The sequence below is a fragment of the Rhinopithecus bieti genome, unplaced genomic scaffold, assembly GCF_001698545.2.
Source record: "Rhinopithecus bieti isolate Rb0 unplaced genomic scaffold, ASM169854v2 scaffold_4745, whole genome shotgun sequence".
In the NCBI taxonomy this organism is placed as follows: domain Eukaryota; kingdom Metazoa; phylum Chordata; class Mammalia; order Primates; family Cercopithecidae; genus Rhinopithecus; species Rhinopithecus bieti.
Window position 1 is genome coordinate 30,256 of NW_016804434.1, and position 12,189 is coordinate 42,444.

The 12,189-nt window shown below is 36.9% G+C and overlaps 1 protein-coding gene and 1 pseudogene across 2 annotated transcripts in view; one reads left to right on the forward strand and one right to left on the reverse strand.

Annotated features, from left to right (window-relative positions):
• The window catches only part of LOC108527165 (histone H2A.Z-like), a gene marked incomplete at its 5' end in the record, with an annotated part of 9,397 nt that extends 5,173 nt beyond the window's left edge, over positions 1–4,224 (forward strand). The window contains one exon of the mRNA XM_017868323.1: positions 3,803–4,224. Coding sequence (XP_017723812.1) covers positions 3,803–4,179 — 377 coding nt within the window. The remainder of the gene's footprint in view (positions 1–3,802) is intronic.
• LOC108527167 (cytochrome P450 2C9-like) overlaps positions 1–12,189 on the reverse strand; it is a 61,620-nt pseudogene that overhangs the window by 30,249 nt on the left and 19,182 nt on the right. The gene's annotated exons all lie outside the window — the stretch shown is intronic.

Below are 12,189 nucleotides of genomic sequence, written 5' to 3' on the forward strand. Positions count from 1 at the left end.
TTTATTTTATTTTATTTTATTTTATTTTATTTTATTTTATTTTATTTTTTTTTTTTTGAGACAGAGTCTCGCTCTGTCACCCAGGTTGGAGTGCAGTGGTGCAATCTCGACTCACTGCAAGCTCCACCTCCTGGGTTCACATCATTCTCCTGCCTCAGCCTCCCGAGTAGCTGGGACTACAGGCACCCACCACCACGCCTGGCTAATTTTTTTTATTTTTAATAAAGATGGGGTTTCACCATGTTAGCCAGGATGGCCTCGATCTCCTGACCTTGTGATCCGCCCACCTCGGCCTCCCAAAGTGCTGAGATTACAGGCGTGAGCCACCACACCTGGCCCATTTTTACTGCTATTACATATAGTATTCGAAGTTCTAGCCATAGCAATTAGGCAAGAAATGAAATAAAACACATTCAAATAGGAAAGGAAAAATTCAGATTATGTGTATTTGAAGATAACATGATTCTGTATATAGAAAAATCTTATACAGTACAGATAGAAACAAGTAGAGCTAATGATTACAGCATAATTTCAGAGTACAAGATCAATGCAAAAATCAGTTGTCTCTCAGGGCTGATGCTAGTGCCTGCCATTAGGGGACCTGTAGATAGGACTGCCCAGTCCAGCAACACCCATCTTGATCCCCCTGGGGCTGAGCAGGGAGCCCAGACTACTTTGAATTCCATGATTAACATATGGTCTGAGAAAACAGAGAAGTTCCCCCAGAAAACAAGGATCAAGCCGTGCTGGATCAAGTTGTACTAGCCACAGCTGGGTTTTGCTCATAAGTGTCATCTACTGATTTGTATGTCAAACTGCACAGGCCAATATAAAACTACCCACAGAGGTGAACACAGCTATAAAATCAAAGTCAAAGGCCCTACACAGCATATTTTATAGTCACACCCCATAGGAAGCAGGAGAGAAAAAGGAAAGAAAAAAAATAGGGAGAGGAAAAACAATTCTATCTGCACAAAATGATTTCAAAACCAGAAGGGATAGTCTCTTCAAATAAGAAGAAACCAGCATAAGAATTCTGGCACCATGAAATGTCTTAATGTTGTAAAACCACCAAAGGATCACATGAACTCCCCAGCAATGAACCCTAACCAAACTGGCAACTCAGAAATGACAGATAAACAATTCAAAATATGGATTGCAAGTAAGCTTAGTGATCCAAGACAAGATTGAAAATCAATGCAAATAAACCACTAAAGCTGTCCAGGAAATGGAGCGACAGATAAACATCTTAAAAAGAAATCAAAGCTTCTGGAATTGAAAGACTCACTTAAGGAATTTCAGAATACAAGTGCAGGGTTTATCAACAGACTGGACCAATTTCAGAGCTTGAACACCAGTCTTTTGAACTAACTCAGACAAAAATAAAGAAAAAATAATTTTAATAAATGAACAAAGTCTTCAAGAAATACATGATTATTTAAAAGGAGTAAACCTAGGGATTATTGGCATTCCTGAGAGAGAAGTAAAAGTAACCAATCTAGAAAACATATTTGAGCTAATAAGTTGAGAAAATGTTCCCAAACTTGCTAGACAGGTAGACATCCAAATACAATAAACCCAGGGAATATATGTGAGACACTATACAAAATTAACATCACCAAGGCATTTACTCACCAGGCAGTCTAAAACCAAGGCTAAAATGTAATTTTAAAGGCAACTAGAGAAAAAGGTCAGATTACATACACAGAGAACCTTGTTAAGCTAAAAGGATGCTCAGCCTATTTTCAACATTCATTTAGAAAAAAAATTCAAAAAAAGAATTTTATATTTTGCCAAACTAAGCTTCAAAAGCAAAGAAATACAATCTTGTCCAAACAAGTAAGTGCCAGGAAAATCTGTTACCATTAGACCAGGCTTATAAGAGATCATTAAGGGAATTCTAAATATGGAAATGAAAAAACAATACCTGCTACCAAAACAACACACTTAAGTATATAGCCCACAGACTCTATAAAGCAATCACACTATAGAAACTACAAAGCAACCAGCTAACCACTTCACAATAGAATCAAAACCTCATATATCAATGTTAACATTGAAGATAAACAGTCTAAATGCAACACATAAAAGGCAAAGAGCAGGAAGTTGGATTAAAAACAAGACCCATCCTTCTACTGTCCTCAAGACTGCGAGGCCCATCTTCTACTAGTAGAAGTAGAAGACCCATCTCAGACCTAGAAGAACTATCTCAGACCTAGAAAACCCTAAAGAACCTTCCAAAAACTCCTGGAACTGATACACAACTTCAGTGAGATTTCAGTACACAAAATACATATTCAAAATCTGTAGCATTTTTATACACCAAAAATATTCATGCTGAAAGCCAAATCAAGAACTCAATCCCATTTACAATAGCCACAGGAGAAAACCTAGGAATACAACTAACAAATGGGGCAAAAAGGTCTCTACAAGGAGAGCTACAAAATACTGCTGAACAAAATCATAGATGACACAAACAAATGGAAAAACAGTTCATGCTTATGGATTGAAACAATCAATATCATTAAAATGGCTAGACTGCCCAAAGCTATCTACAGATTCAATGCTATTCCTATCAAACTATCAATGTCATTTTATTCTAAAATTCATATAGAACCAAAGAAGAGACCAAATCCAAAGCGATCCTAAGCAAAAAGAACACTGGGAAGCTTCACATTAGGTGACTTCAAACTATATTGTAAGTTTACAGTAACCAAGAGAGAATGTAACTGGTACAAAACACAAATTAAACAAAAGTAGAGAAGCCAGAAATAAAGCCACACACCTATAGCCATCTCATCTTCAACAAAGTTGACAAAAATAATCAGTGAGGGAAAGAATTCTCTATTTAGTATATTGAACTAGGATAACTGACAAGCCATATGCAGAATGAAACTGGAACACTTCCTTGCACTTTATATAAAAATTAACTTGAGATGGATTAATGATCTAAATTCAAAACCTCAAACTAAAAGAATCCTATAGAAAAAAAAATCTATAAAATACCATTCTGGATACAGGCTTTAGAAAAGAATTTATGAATAATTCCTCAAAAGCAATTGGAACCAAAATGAATATTGACAAGTGGGACCTAATTAAAGAGCTTCTGCACAGCAAGAGAAACTACCAACAGAATAAACAGCCTACAGAATGGGACAAAATACTTGCAAACTGTGAATCCAACAATGATTCAACAGTGAGAATCCATAAGGAAGTTAGACAATTCAACAAGTTAAAAAACAAGTAACCCCATTAAAACGTGGGCAAAGGACATACGTCCTTCTGAAGAAGACATACACATGGCCAACAAGCACATGACAAAATACTCAACATCACTAATAATCAGAGAACTGCAAATCAAAACCACAGTGAGATATCATCTCATGCCAGTCAAAATGGATATGATTAAAAAGCTAAAAAATAACAGATATTGGTGAGACTGCAGAGAAAAGAAGACACTTATATACTACTGGTGGGAATGTAAGTTAGTTCAGCCACTATGGAAAGCAGTTTGGAGATTTCTCAAAGAACTAAAAGCAGAACTACCATTTGATGCAGCAATTCCACTATTGGGTATGTACCCAATGGAAAACAAATTGTTCTACTAAAAAGACACGTGCTCGTATGTCCATCCCTGCACTATTCACAACAGTAAAGACATAGAGCCAACCAATGATGTGTCGCATAAAGAAAATGGAGTGCAGTTTGAATCTTGCTGCGACGAAGGAGTAGGTGGTGGGATCTCACCGTGGGTCCAATTAGCCTTTTCTCTGGGTTGCTTGCTTCAGCTTCGGCAGAATTCGAAAGGCTGGAAAGGACTCCAGAAAGGCCAAGACAAAGGTGGTTTCCCGCTCGCAGAGAGCCGGCTTGCAGTTTCCAGTGGGCCTTATTCATGGACACCTGAAATCTAGGATGACCAGTCATGGACGTGTGGGCACGACTGCCGCTGTGTACAGCGCTGCCATCCTGAAGTACCTCACCACCAAGGTACTCGAACTGGCAGGAAATGCATCAAAAGACTTAAAGGTAAAGCGTATCACTCCTTGTCACTTGCAACTCGCTATTCGTGGAGATGAAGAATTGGATTCGCTCATCAAGGCTACAATTGCTGGTGATGGTGTCATTCCACACATCCACAAATCTCTGATTGGGAAGAAACCACAACAGAAGACTGTCTAAAGGATGCCTGGATTCCTTGTTATCTCAGGACTCTAAATACTCTAACAGCTGTCCTGTGTTGGTGATTCCAGTGGACTATATCTCTGTGAAAACACAATTTTGCCTTTTGTAATTCTATTTGAGCAAGTTGGAAGTTTAATTAGCTTTCCAACCAACCAAATTTCTGCATTCGAGTCTTAACCATATTTAAGTGTTACTGTGGCTTCAAAGAAGCTATTGATTCTGAAGTAGTGGGTTTTGATTGAGTTGACTGTTTTAAAAAACTGTTTGGATTTTAATTGTGATGCAGAAGTTACAGTAACAAACATTTGGTTTTGTACAGACATTATTTCCACTCTGGTGGATAAGCTCTATAAAGGTCATATCCACCCCCTCCCCCAAAAAAAAAAAAACACAGAAAATGTGGTATATATACACCACGAAATGCTATGCAGCCATTAAAAAAATCATGTCTTTACAGAAACATAGATGCCACTGGAGGTCATTATCTTGAGAGAATTAATCCAGCAACAGAAAACCAAATACCACATGTTCTCATGTAAAAGTGAGACACAAAGGTGGAAACAATACACACGGAATTACTATAGAGGGTAGAGAGATATAAAGGCAAAGGCTGAAAAACTACCTATTGGGTACTCGTCTCACTACCTGGGTGACAGCATTATTTGTACCCTAAACTTCAGCATCACACAGTATACCCATGTAACAAATGTGAATATGCACTTCCTGAATCTAAAATAAGTCAAAAAATTTTTTAAAAAAGAAGGCATTTAGTATGGTATCATTTTAAAATCAAGCAATCAATGGTCATAACTAAATACAAAATTTAAGATAAACTTGCCTTTTAAACTAAACCAGACCCTTGCAACAGAGGAGAAAAGAATATCTAATACCTAAATAAATTGAAAACTATCCCATGTTCAAGGACTGGAAGGCTTAATATTGTTAAGATGGCAATACACCTCAAAGTGATCTAAAAAGTCATGCAATCCCTACCAAAATACCAATGGTCTTTTTTCCAGAAATGGGAAAGTTGATTATTCAATTTATATACAACTACATGGTAATGAAGCAGCTACGTTTTCTGGGATATACACCCACAGACTTGTCATCATGCCCCAGGACAATTTAGGACACGGACACATCTGAGTGGGTTAAGTAGCTGAACATTTAATAGAAGAAAGGAGAGAAAAGAGCAGCTTCTTATGACACAGGGGGAAGAGGGGGAAGGAGGCAGACCCAGCAGATTTTATAGGCAGGCTGGAAAAGGAAGTGTCTGATTTACATAGAGCCCAAAGATTGGTTCAATCGGGTGTGGCATTTATATAGTGGACAGGGAAGGTGGGCCACCTCACTCTAATCTTATTATGCAAATGGACTTTCCACTTGACCAGTGCCATCTTGTCTGCTCCTTACTGTACATGTGGCTGACAAATGGAAGGGAAGATGGAGCCGCCATTTTGAACATATCTAGTCACAGTTAGTTCTTTCCTACCAGATTCACCGGTGCAGGCTTCCAGCTTGCTTGTCTATGTCTGCAGCTCGATTTTACAGGCTGCTCTTTGCCAGAAAATGATTTGGGGTTGCTTTTCATTAAAAAGAAAAATCTTACCGAGGACTCCCAAATGCTTACTATCTGCCTAAGTAATTTCTTCTTAATTTCTGTATCAGTGAGTTCTCAGTTTCCAACTTTAAAACTTACTACAAGGTATAATAATCAAAAGTGTGGTCCTAGCATAAAGATAGACATCAAGACCAAGGGAATAAAACTGAAATCAAGAATAAACCTAAACATCTATGGCCAATTTAGTTTCATCAAAGGTGCCTAGACCATTCAATCAGAGGAAAGAATCTCTTCAACAAATGGTGATGAGACAATTGAATGACAAAATACAAAAGAATGAAGCTCAGACCTTCCCTACCTCACTCCAAATGAAAAATATAACTGAAAATGGATGGAAAAACTTAAATATAAGAGCTAAAATTATAAAACTCTTAGAATAAAACATAGAGGTAAATCTTCATGACTTCATATTTGGCAATAGATTGATAAATTTGATACCAGAGTAGCAAAAGAAAAAATAGATAAACCAAACTTCATCAAAATTGAACTTTGTGCATCAAGAATGTAATTAGGAATGTGAAATGACAACTGACAGAATGGGAGGAAATATTTTCATATTATGTATATGTAAGAGTTTACTGTTTTGAAAACATAAACAATTCTAACAGCTTCAAAAGAAAAATAAAGGCAACTTAATTTAAATAGGAAATGGACTTGAATGACATTTCTCCAAAGAAGATATACAAATGGGTAGCAGTATATTAAAAGAAGTTCAAAATCACTGGTCATTAAATACAAGTTAAAACCCCAATGAGAGCTGGGTGTGGTGGCCCTCACCTGTAATCCCAGCACTTAGGAATGCCAAGGTGGGCAGATCACCTGAAATCAAGAGTTCAAGACCAGCCTGGCCAACACGGTGAAACCCTATCTCTACCAAAAATATAAAAATTAGTCAGACGTGGTGGCACATGCCTGTAATCCCAGCTGCTCTGGGGACTGAGGCAGGAGAATTGCTTGAACCCAGGAGGGAGAGGTTGCAGGGAGCTGAGATCATGCCACTGCACTCCAGCCTGGGCAACAGAGTGAGACTCTGTCTCAAAATAAATAAATAAATAAATCCATACTGAGATACCACTTTACATTCACTAGGATGGCTTTAATAAACACAGAAAATTACAAGTATTAGCAATTATGTGGAAAAATAGAAATCCTTCTACATTGCTGGAAGGGATATAAATGCCACATTCATCGTAGAAAAGTTTGGCTCTTATACAAGAAGATAAACATAAAATTACCATTTTATCCAGCAATTCAACTCCTGAGTATATACCCAAGAATTATGAAAACATGCCCATAAAGAAACATACACAAATGTTCAAAGCAAGATTATCTATAAAAACAAAAGTTGGAAAAAATGCAAATGTTCATAAACAGATGAATAACAATTTGTGATATATGTGCATGAAAAATAAAATATTTTTATCCACAAAAAAGAATGAAGTACTGATGTATGCTACAACTTAGATGAGCCTCCAAAACATTGTAAGTGTAAGGACCCTGAAACAAAAGGTCGCATATGCTATGAGTTCTTTTTATATCCATAACAGGCAAACCCATAGAGACAGAAAGATTAGAGGTTATTACATGATGGAGTGGGGAAATGGAGTAATTATTTAATGAATATAATGTGTTTTTGTGGTGTGATAAAAACATTTGAAACCAGAGAAAGCTGATGGTTGCACAACATTGTGAATACATTAAATACCACGTAGGTGTATGCTTTCAACTGGTTAATTGTATGTTGTGTGAATTTTACTTCAATTTTTAAAATGGCCTAACTCCCTGTTTTACAGATTTAATGCAATCCTGTCAAAATCCCCATTGGCTCCTTTGAAGAAATTGACAAGTTAATCCTAAATTTCATATGAAGATTCAAGGGACCCAGAATAGTGAAAACAGCATTGAAAAAGGACAACAAAAGACTCACACTCCTTGATTTAGTAAGTTGATATTAATACAAAGGTACAGTAATTAAGACTTCAAGACAGTGTACTATAGGCATTAGGACAGACATACAGATCAATGGAGTAGAATTGAGAGCCCCCCAAAAAAACCCTTCACACATTTATAGTCAATTGGATTTTGACAAGGTTGTCAAGACAATTCAACAGGGGAAAATAGCCTTTTCAAAATGGTGCAGTGACAACTGAGGTGATGTTTACATGGTATCTGATAGACACCAAATTCCAATTCTTACCTGTACAAATCATTTTAGTTTACACTCAATGAATCCTTCCCTCTTCCATCCACCTACTCTTTCCCATCACACACCTCTACACCTATATGTAAAGCATCCCAACCCATCTGAAACCCCTACTCTGATTCTCACAGCAAATATTTTAAGGCCTATTTCAATCCGCAGGAATGCAGGAAACCCACCTAGGTTAAACCATTCTTTCCCATTCTCAAATAAACTGTGTGTAATAATGATGCCCATTTTCATCCTATGACATAATATTTTGTATTTTCTAACTTGTTGATAATTGCTTCCATTTCACCTAAAACATGCATTTTGTTTCTCCTTGGGTAGATTTTTGTTGTTGTTGTTATTATTATACTTTAAGTTCTGGGATACATGCGCAGAACATGCAGGATTGTTAAATAGGTATACACGTGCCATGGTGGTCTCCTGCACCTATGAACCTGTCATCTACATTAGGTATTTCTCCTAATGCTATGCCTCCCCTAGCCCTCCACCTCTTGACAGGCCCCAGTGTGAGATGTTCCCCACCCTGTGTCTATGTGTTCTCATTGTCAACTGCCACTTATGAGTGAGAACATACGGTGTTTGGTTTTCTGTTCCTGTGTTAGTTTACTGAGAATGATGGCTCCCAGCTTCATCTATGTCCCTGCAGAGGACATGAACTCATCTTTTTTATGCCTGCATAATATTCATTGTGTACATGTGCCCCATTTTCTTTATCCAGTCTGTCATTGATGGACATTTGGGTTGATTCCAAGTGTTTGCTATTGTGATAGTGCCAAATAAACAAATGTGTGCATGCATCTTTATAATAGAATAATTTATAATCCTTTGGGTATATACCCAGTAATGGGATTGCTGAGTCAAATGGTATTTCTAGTTCTAGATCCTTGAGGAATTGCCACACTACCTTCCACAATGATTTAACTAATTTATACTCCCACAAACAGAGTCAAAGCATTTCTATTTCTCCACATCCTCCTCAGCATCTGTTGTTTCCTGACTTTTTAGTGATCGCCATTCTAATCGGCATGAGATGGTATCTCGTTGTTTTTATTTGCATTTCTCTAATGACTAGTGATGATGAGCTTTTTTTCATGTTTCTTGGCCACATAAATGTCTTCTTTTGAAAAGTGTCTGTTCACATGCTTCGCCTGCTTGTTGATGGAGATGGTTTTTTTTTTCTTTCAAATTTGTTTAAGTTCCTTGTAGATTCTGGATATTAACCTTTTGTCAGATGCACAGATTGTAAAAATTTTCTCCCATTCTGTAGGTTGCCTGTTCACACTGATGATAGTTTATTTTGCTGTGTAGAAGCTCTTTAGTTTAATTAGATCTCACTTGATTTTGTTGCTGTTGCTTTTGGTGTTTTAGTCATGAAGTCTTTGCCCATGTCTATGTCCTGAATGCTATTTCCTAAGTTTTCTTCTAGGGTTTTTGTGGTTTTAGGTCTTATGTTTAAGTCTTTAATCCATCTTCAGTTAATTTTTGTATAAGGTTTAATGAAGGGGTCCAGTTTCATTTTTCTCCATATGGCTAGCCAGTTTTCCCAACACCCGTTTATTAAATAGGAAATGCTTTCCCAATGCTTGTTTCTGTCAGGTTTTTCAAAGGTCAGATGGTTGTCGATGTGTGGCTTTATTTCTGAGGCCTCTGTTCTGTTCCATTGGTCTATATATCTGTTTTGGTATCAGTACCATGCTGTTTTGGTTACCGTAGCCTTGCAGTATAATTTGAAGACCGGGAGCATGATATCTCCAGTTTTATTCTTTTTGCTTAGGATTTTCTTGGCTATACAGGCTCTCTTTTGGTTCCACATACAATTTAAAGTAGTTTTTTCCAATTCTATGAAGAAAGTCAATGGTAGCTTGATGGGGATAGCATTAAATCTATAAATTACTTTGGGCAGTATGGCATTTTCATGATATTGATTCTTCCTATCCATGAGGATGGAATGTTTTTCCATTTGTTTATGTCGTCTCTTATTTCCTTGAGCAGTGATTTGTACTTCTTGAAGAGGTGCTTCACATCCCTTCTAAATTGATTCCTAGGTGTTTTATTCTCTTTGTGGCAATTGTGAATGGGAGTTCACTCGTGATTTGGCTCTCTGTTTGTTTATTATTGGTGTCTAGGATGCTTGTGATTGTTGCACAATGAATTTGTATTCTGAGACTTTCCTGAAGTTGCTTATCAGCTTAAGGAGATTTGAGGCTGAGACGATGAGATTTTCTAAATGTACAATCACATCATCTGCAAACAGTGACAATTTGACTTCCTCTCTTTCTATTTGAATACCCTAATTTCCTTCTCTTGCCTGACTGACCTCACCAGAACTTCCAATACTATGTTGAATAGGAGTGGTGAGAGAGGGCATCCTTTTCTTGAGTCAGTTTTCAAAGGAAATGCTTCCAACTTTTGCCCATTCAGTATGATGTTCGCTATGGGTTTGTCATAAATAGCTCTTATTATTTTGAGATACATTCCATCAATACCTCATTTATTTAGAGGTTTTAGCATGAAGAGGTATTAAATTTTTTGAAGGCCTTTTCTGCATCTATTGAGATAATGATGTGGTTTTTGTCATTGGTTCTGTTTATATGATGGATTACATTTGTTGATTTGTGTATGTTGACTCAGCCTTGCATTCCACGGATGAAGCCAACTTGATCGTGGTGATAAGCTTTTTGATGTGTTGCTGGATTTGGTTTGCCAGTATCTTACTGTGGATTTTCACACTGATGTTCATCAGGTATACTGACCTGAAATTTTCTTTTTCTCTTGTGTCTCTGCCAGGTTTTTGTATCAGGATGATGCTAGCCTCATAAAATGATTTAGGGAGAATTCCCTCTTTTTCTATTGTTTGGAATAGTTTCAGAAGGAATAGGCTTTGTACCTCTGATAGAATTTGGCTTTGAATCAGTGTTTTGTTTTTTTGTTGTTGTTGTTGTTGTTGTTGTTTTGTTTTTTGTTTTGTTTTGTTTGGTTTGGTTGGTAGGTTCTTCATCACTGCCCCAATTTCAGAACTTGTTATTGGTCTATTCATGGATTCTACTTCTTCCTGGTTTAGTCTTGGGAGGGTGTATGTGTCTAGGAATTCATCCACTTCTAGATTTTCTGGTTTACTTGCATAGAGGTGTTTATAGTATTCTCTGAGGGTAGTTTGTATTTCTGTGAGATCAGTGGTGATATGCCCTTTATCATTTTTATTGTATCTATTTGATCTTCTCTCTTTTCTTCTTTATTAGTCTAGCTACTGGTCTATTTTCTTAATCTTTTCAAAAAACAACTTCTGGATTCATTGATTGTTTGAAGGAGCTTTTGGGTCTCTATCTTCTTCAGTTCTGCTCTGATCTTAGTTATTTCGAGTCTTCTGCTAGTTTTGAATTGTTAGCTCCTGCTTCTCTAGTTCTTTTAATTGTGATGTTAGAGTGTCGATTTTAGATATTTCCCACTTTCTCCTGTGGGCATTTAGTACTATAAATTGCTCTCTAAACACTGATTTACATGTGACCCAGAGATTCTAGTATATTGTGTCTTTGTTCTCATTGGTTTCAAAGAACTTATTTATTTCTGCCTTAATTTTATTATTTACTCAGTATTCATTCAGGAGCAGGTTGTTCAGTTTACATGTTGTTGCATGGTTTTCAGTGAGTTTCTGAATCCTGAGTTCTAATTTGATTACACTGTGGTCTGAGAGACTGTTTGCTATGATTTCCATCTTTTGCATTTGCTGAGGAGTGTTTTATGTCCAATTATGTGGTCAATTTTAGAATAAGTGCAATGTAGTGCTAAGAAGAATGTATATTCTGTTGATTTGGAGTGGAGAGTTCTGTAGATGTCTATTAGGTCCGCTTGGTCCAGAGCTGGGTTCAAGTCCTGGATATCCTTGTTCATTTTGTGTCTCATTGGCCTGTCTAATATTGACAGTGGGTTGTTAAAGTCTCCCATTATTATTGTATGGGAGTCTAAGTCTCTTTGTAGGTCTCTAAGAACTTGCTTTATGAATCTGGGTGCTCCTGTATTGACTATATATATATTTAGGATAGTTAGCTCTTTTTGTTGCATTGATCTCTTTACCTTTATGTAATGGCCTTCTTCATCTCTTTTGATCTTTGTTGGTTGAAAGTCTGTTTTATCCAAGACTAGGTTTGCAAACCCTGCTTTTTTTTTTTTTTTTTTTTCC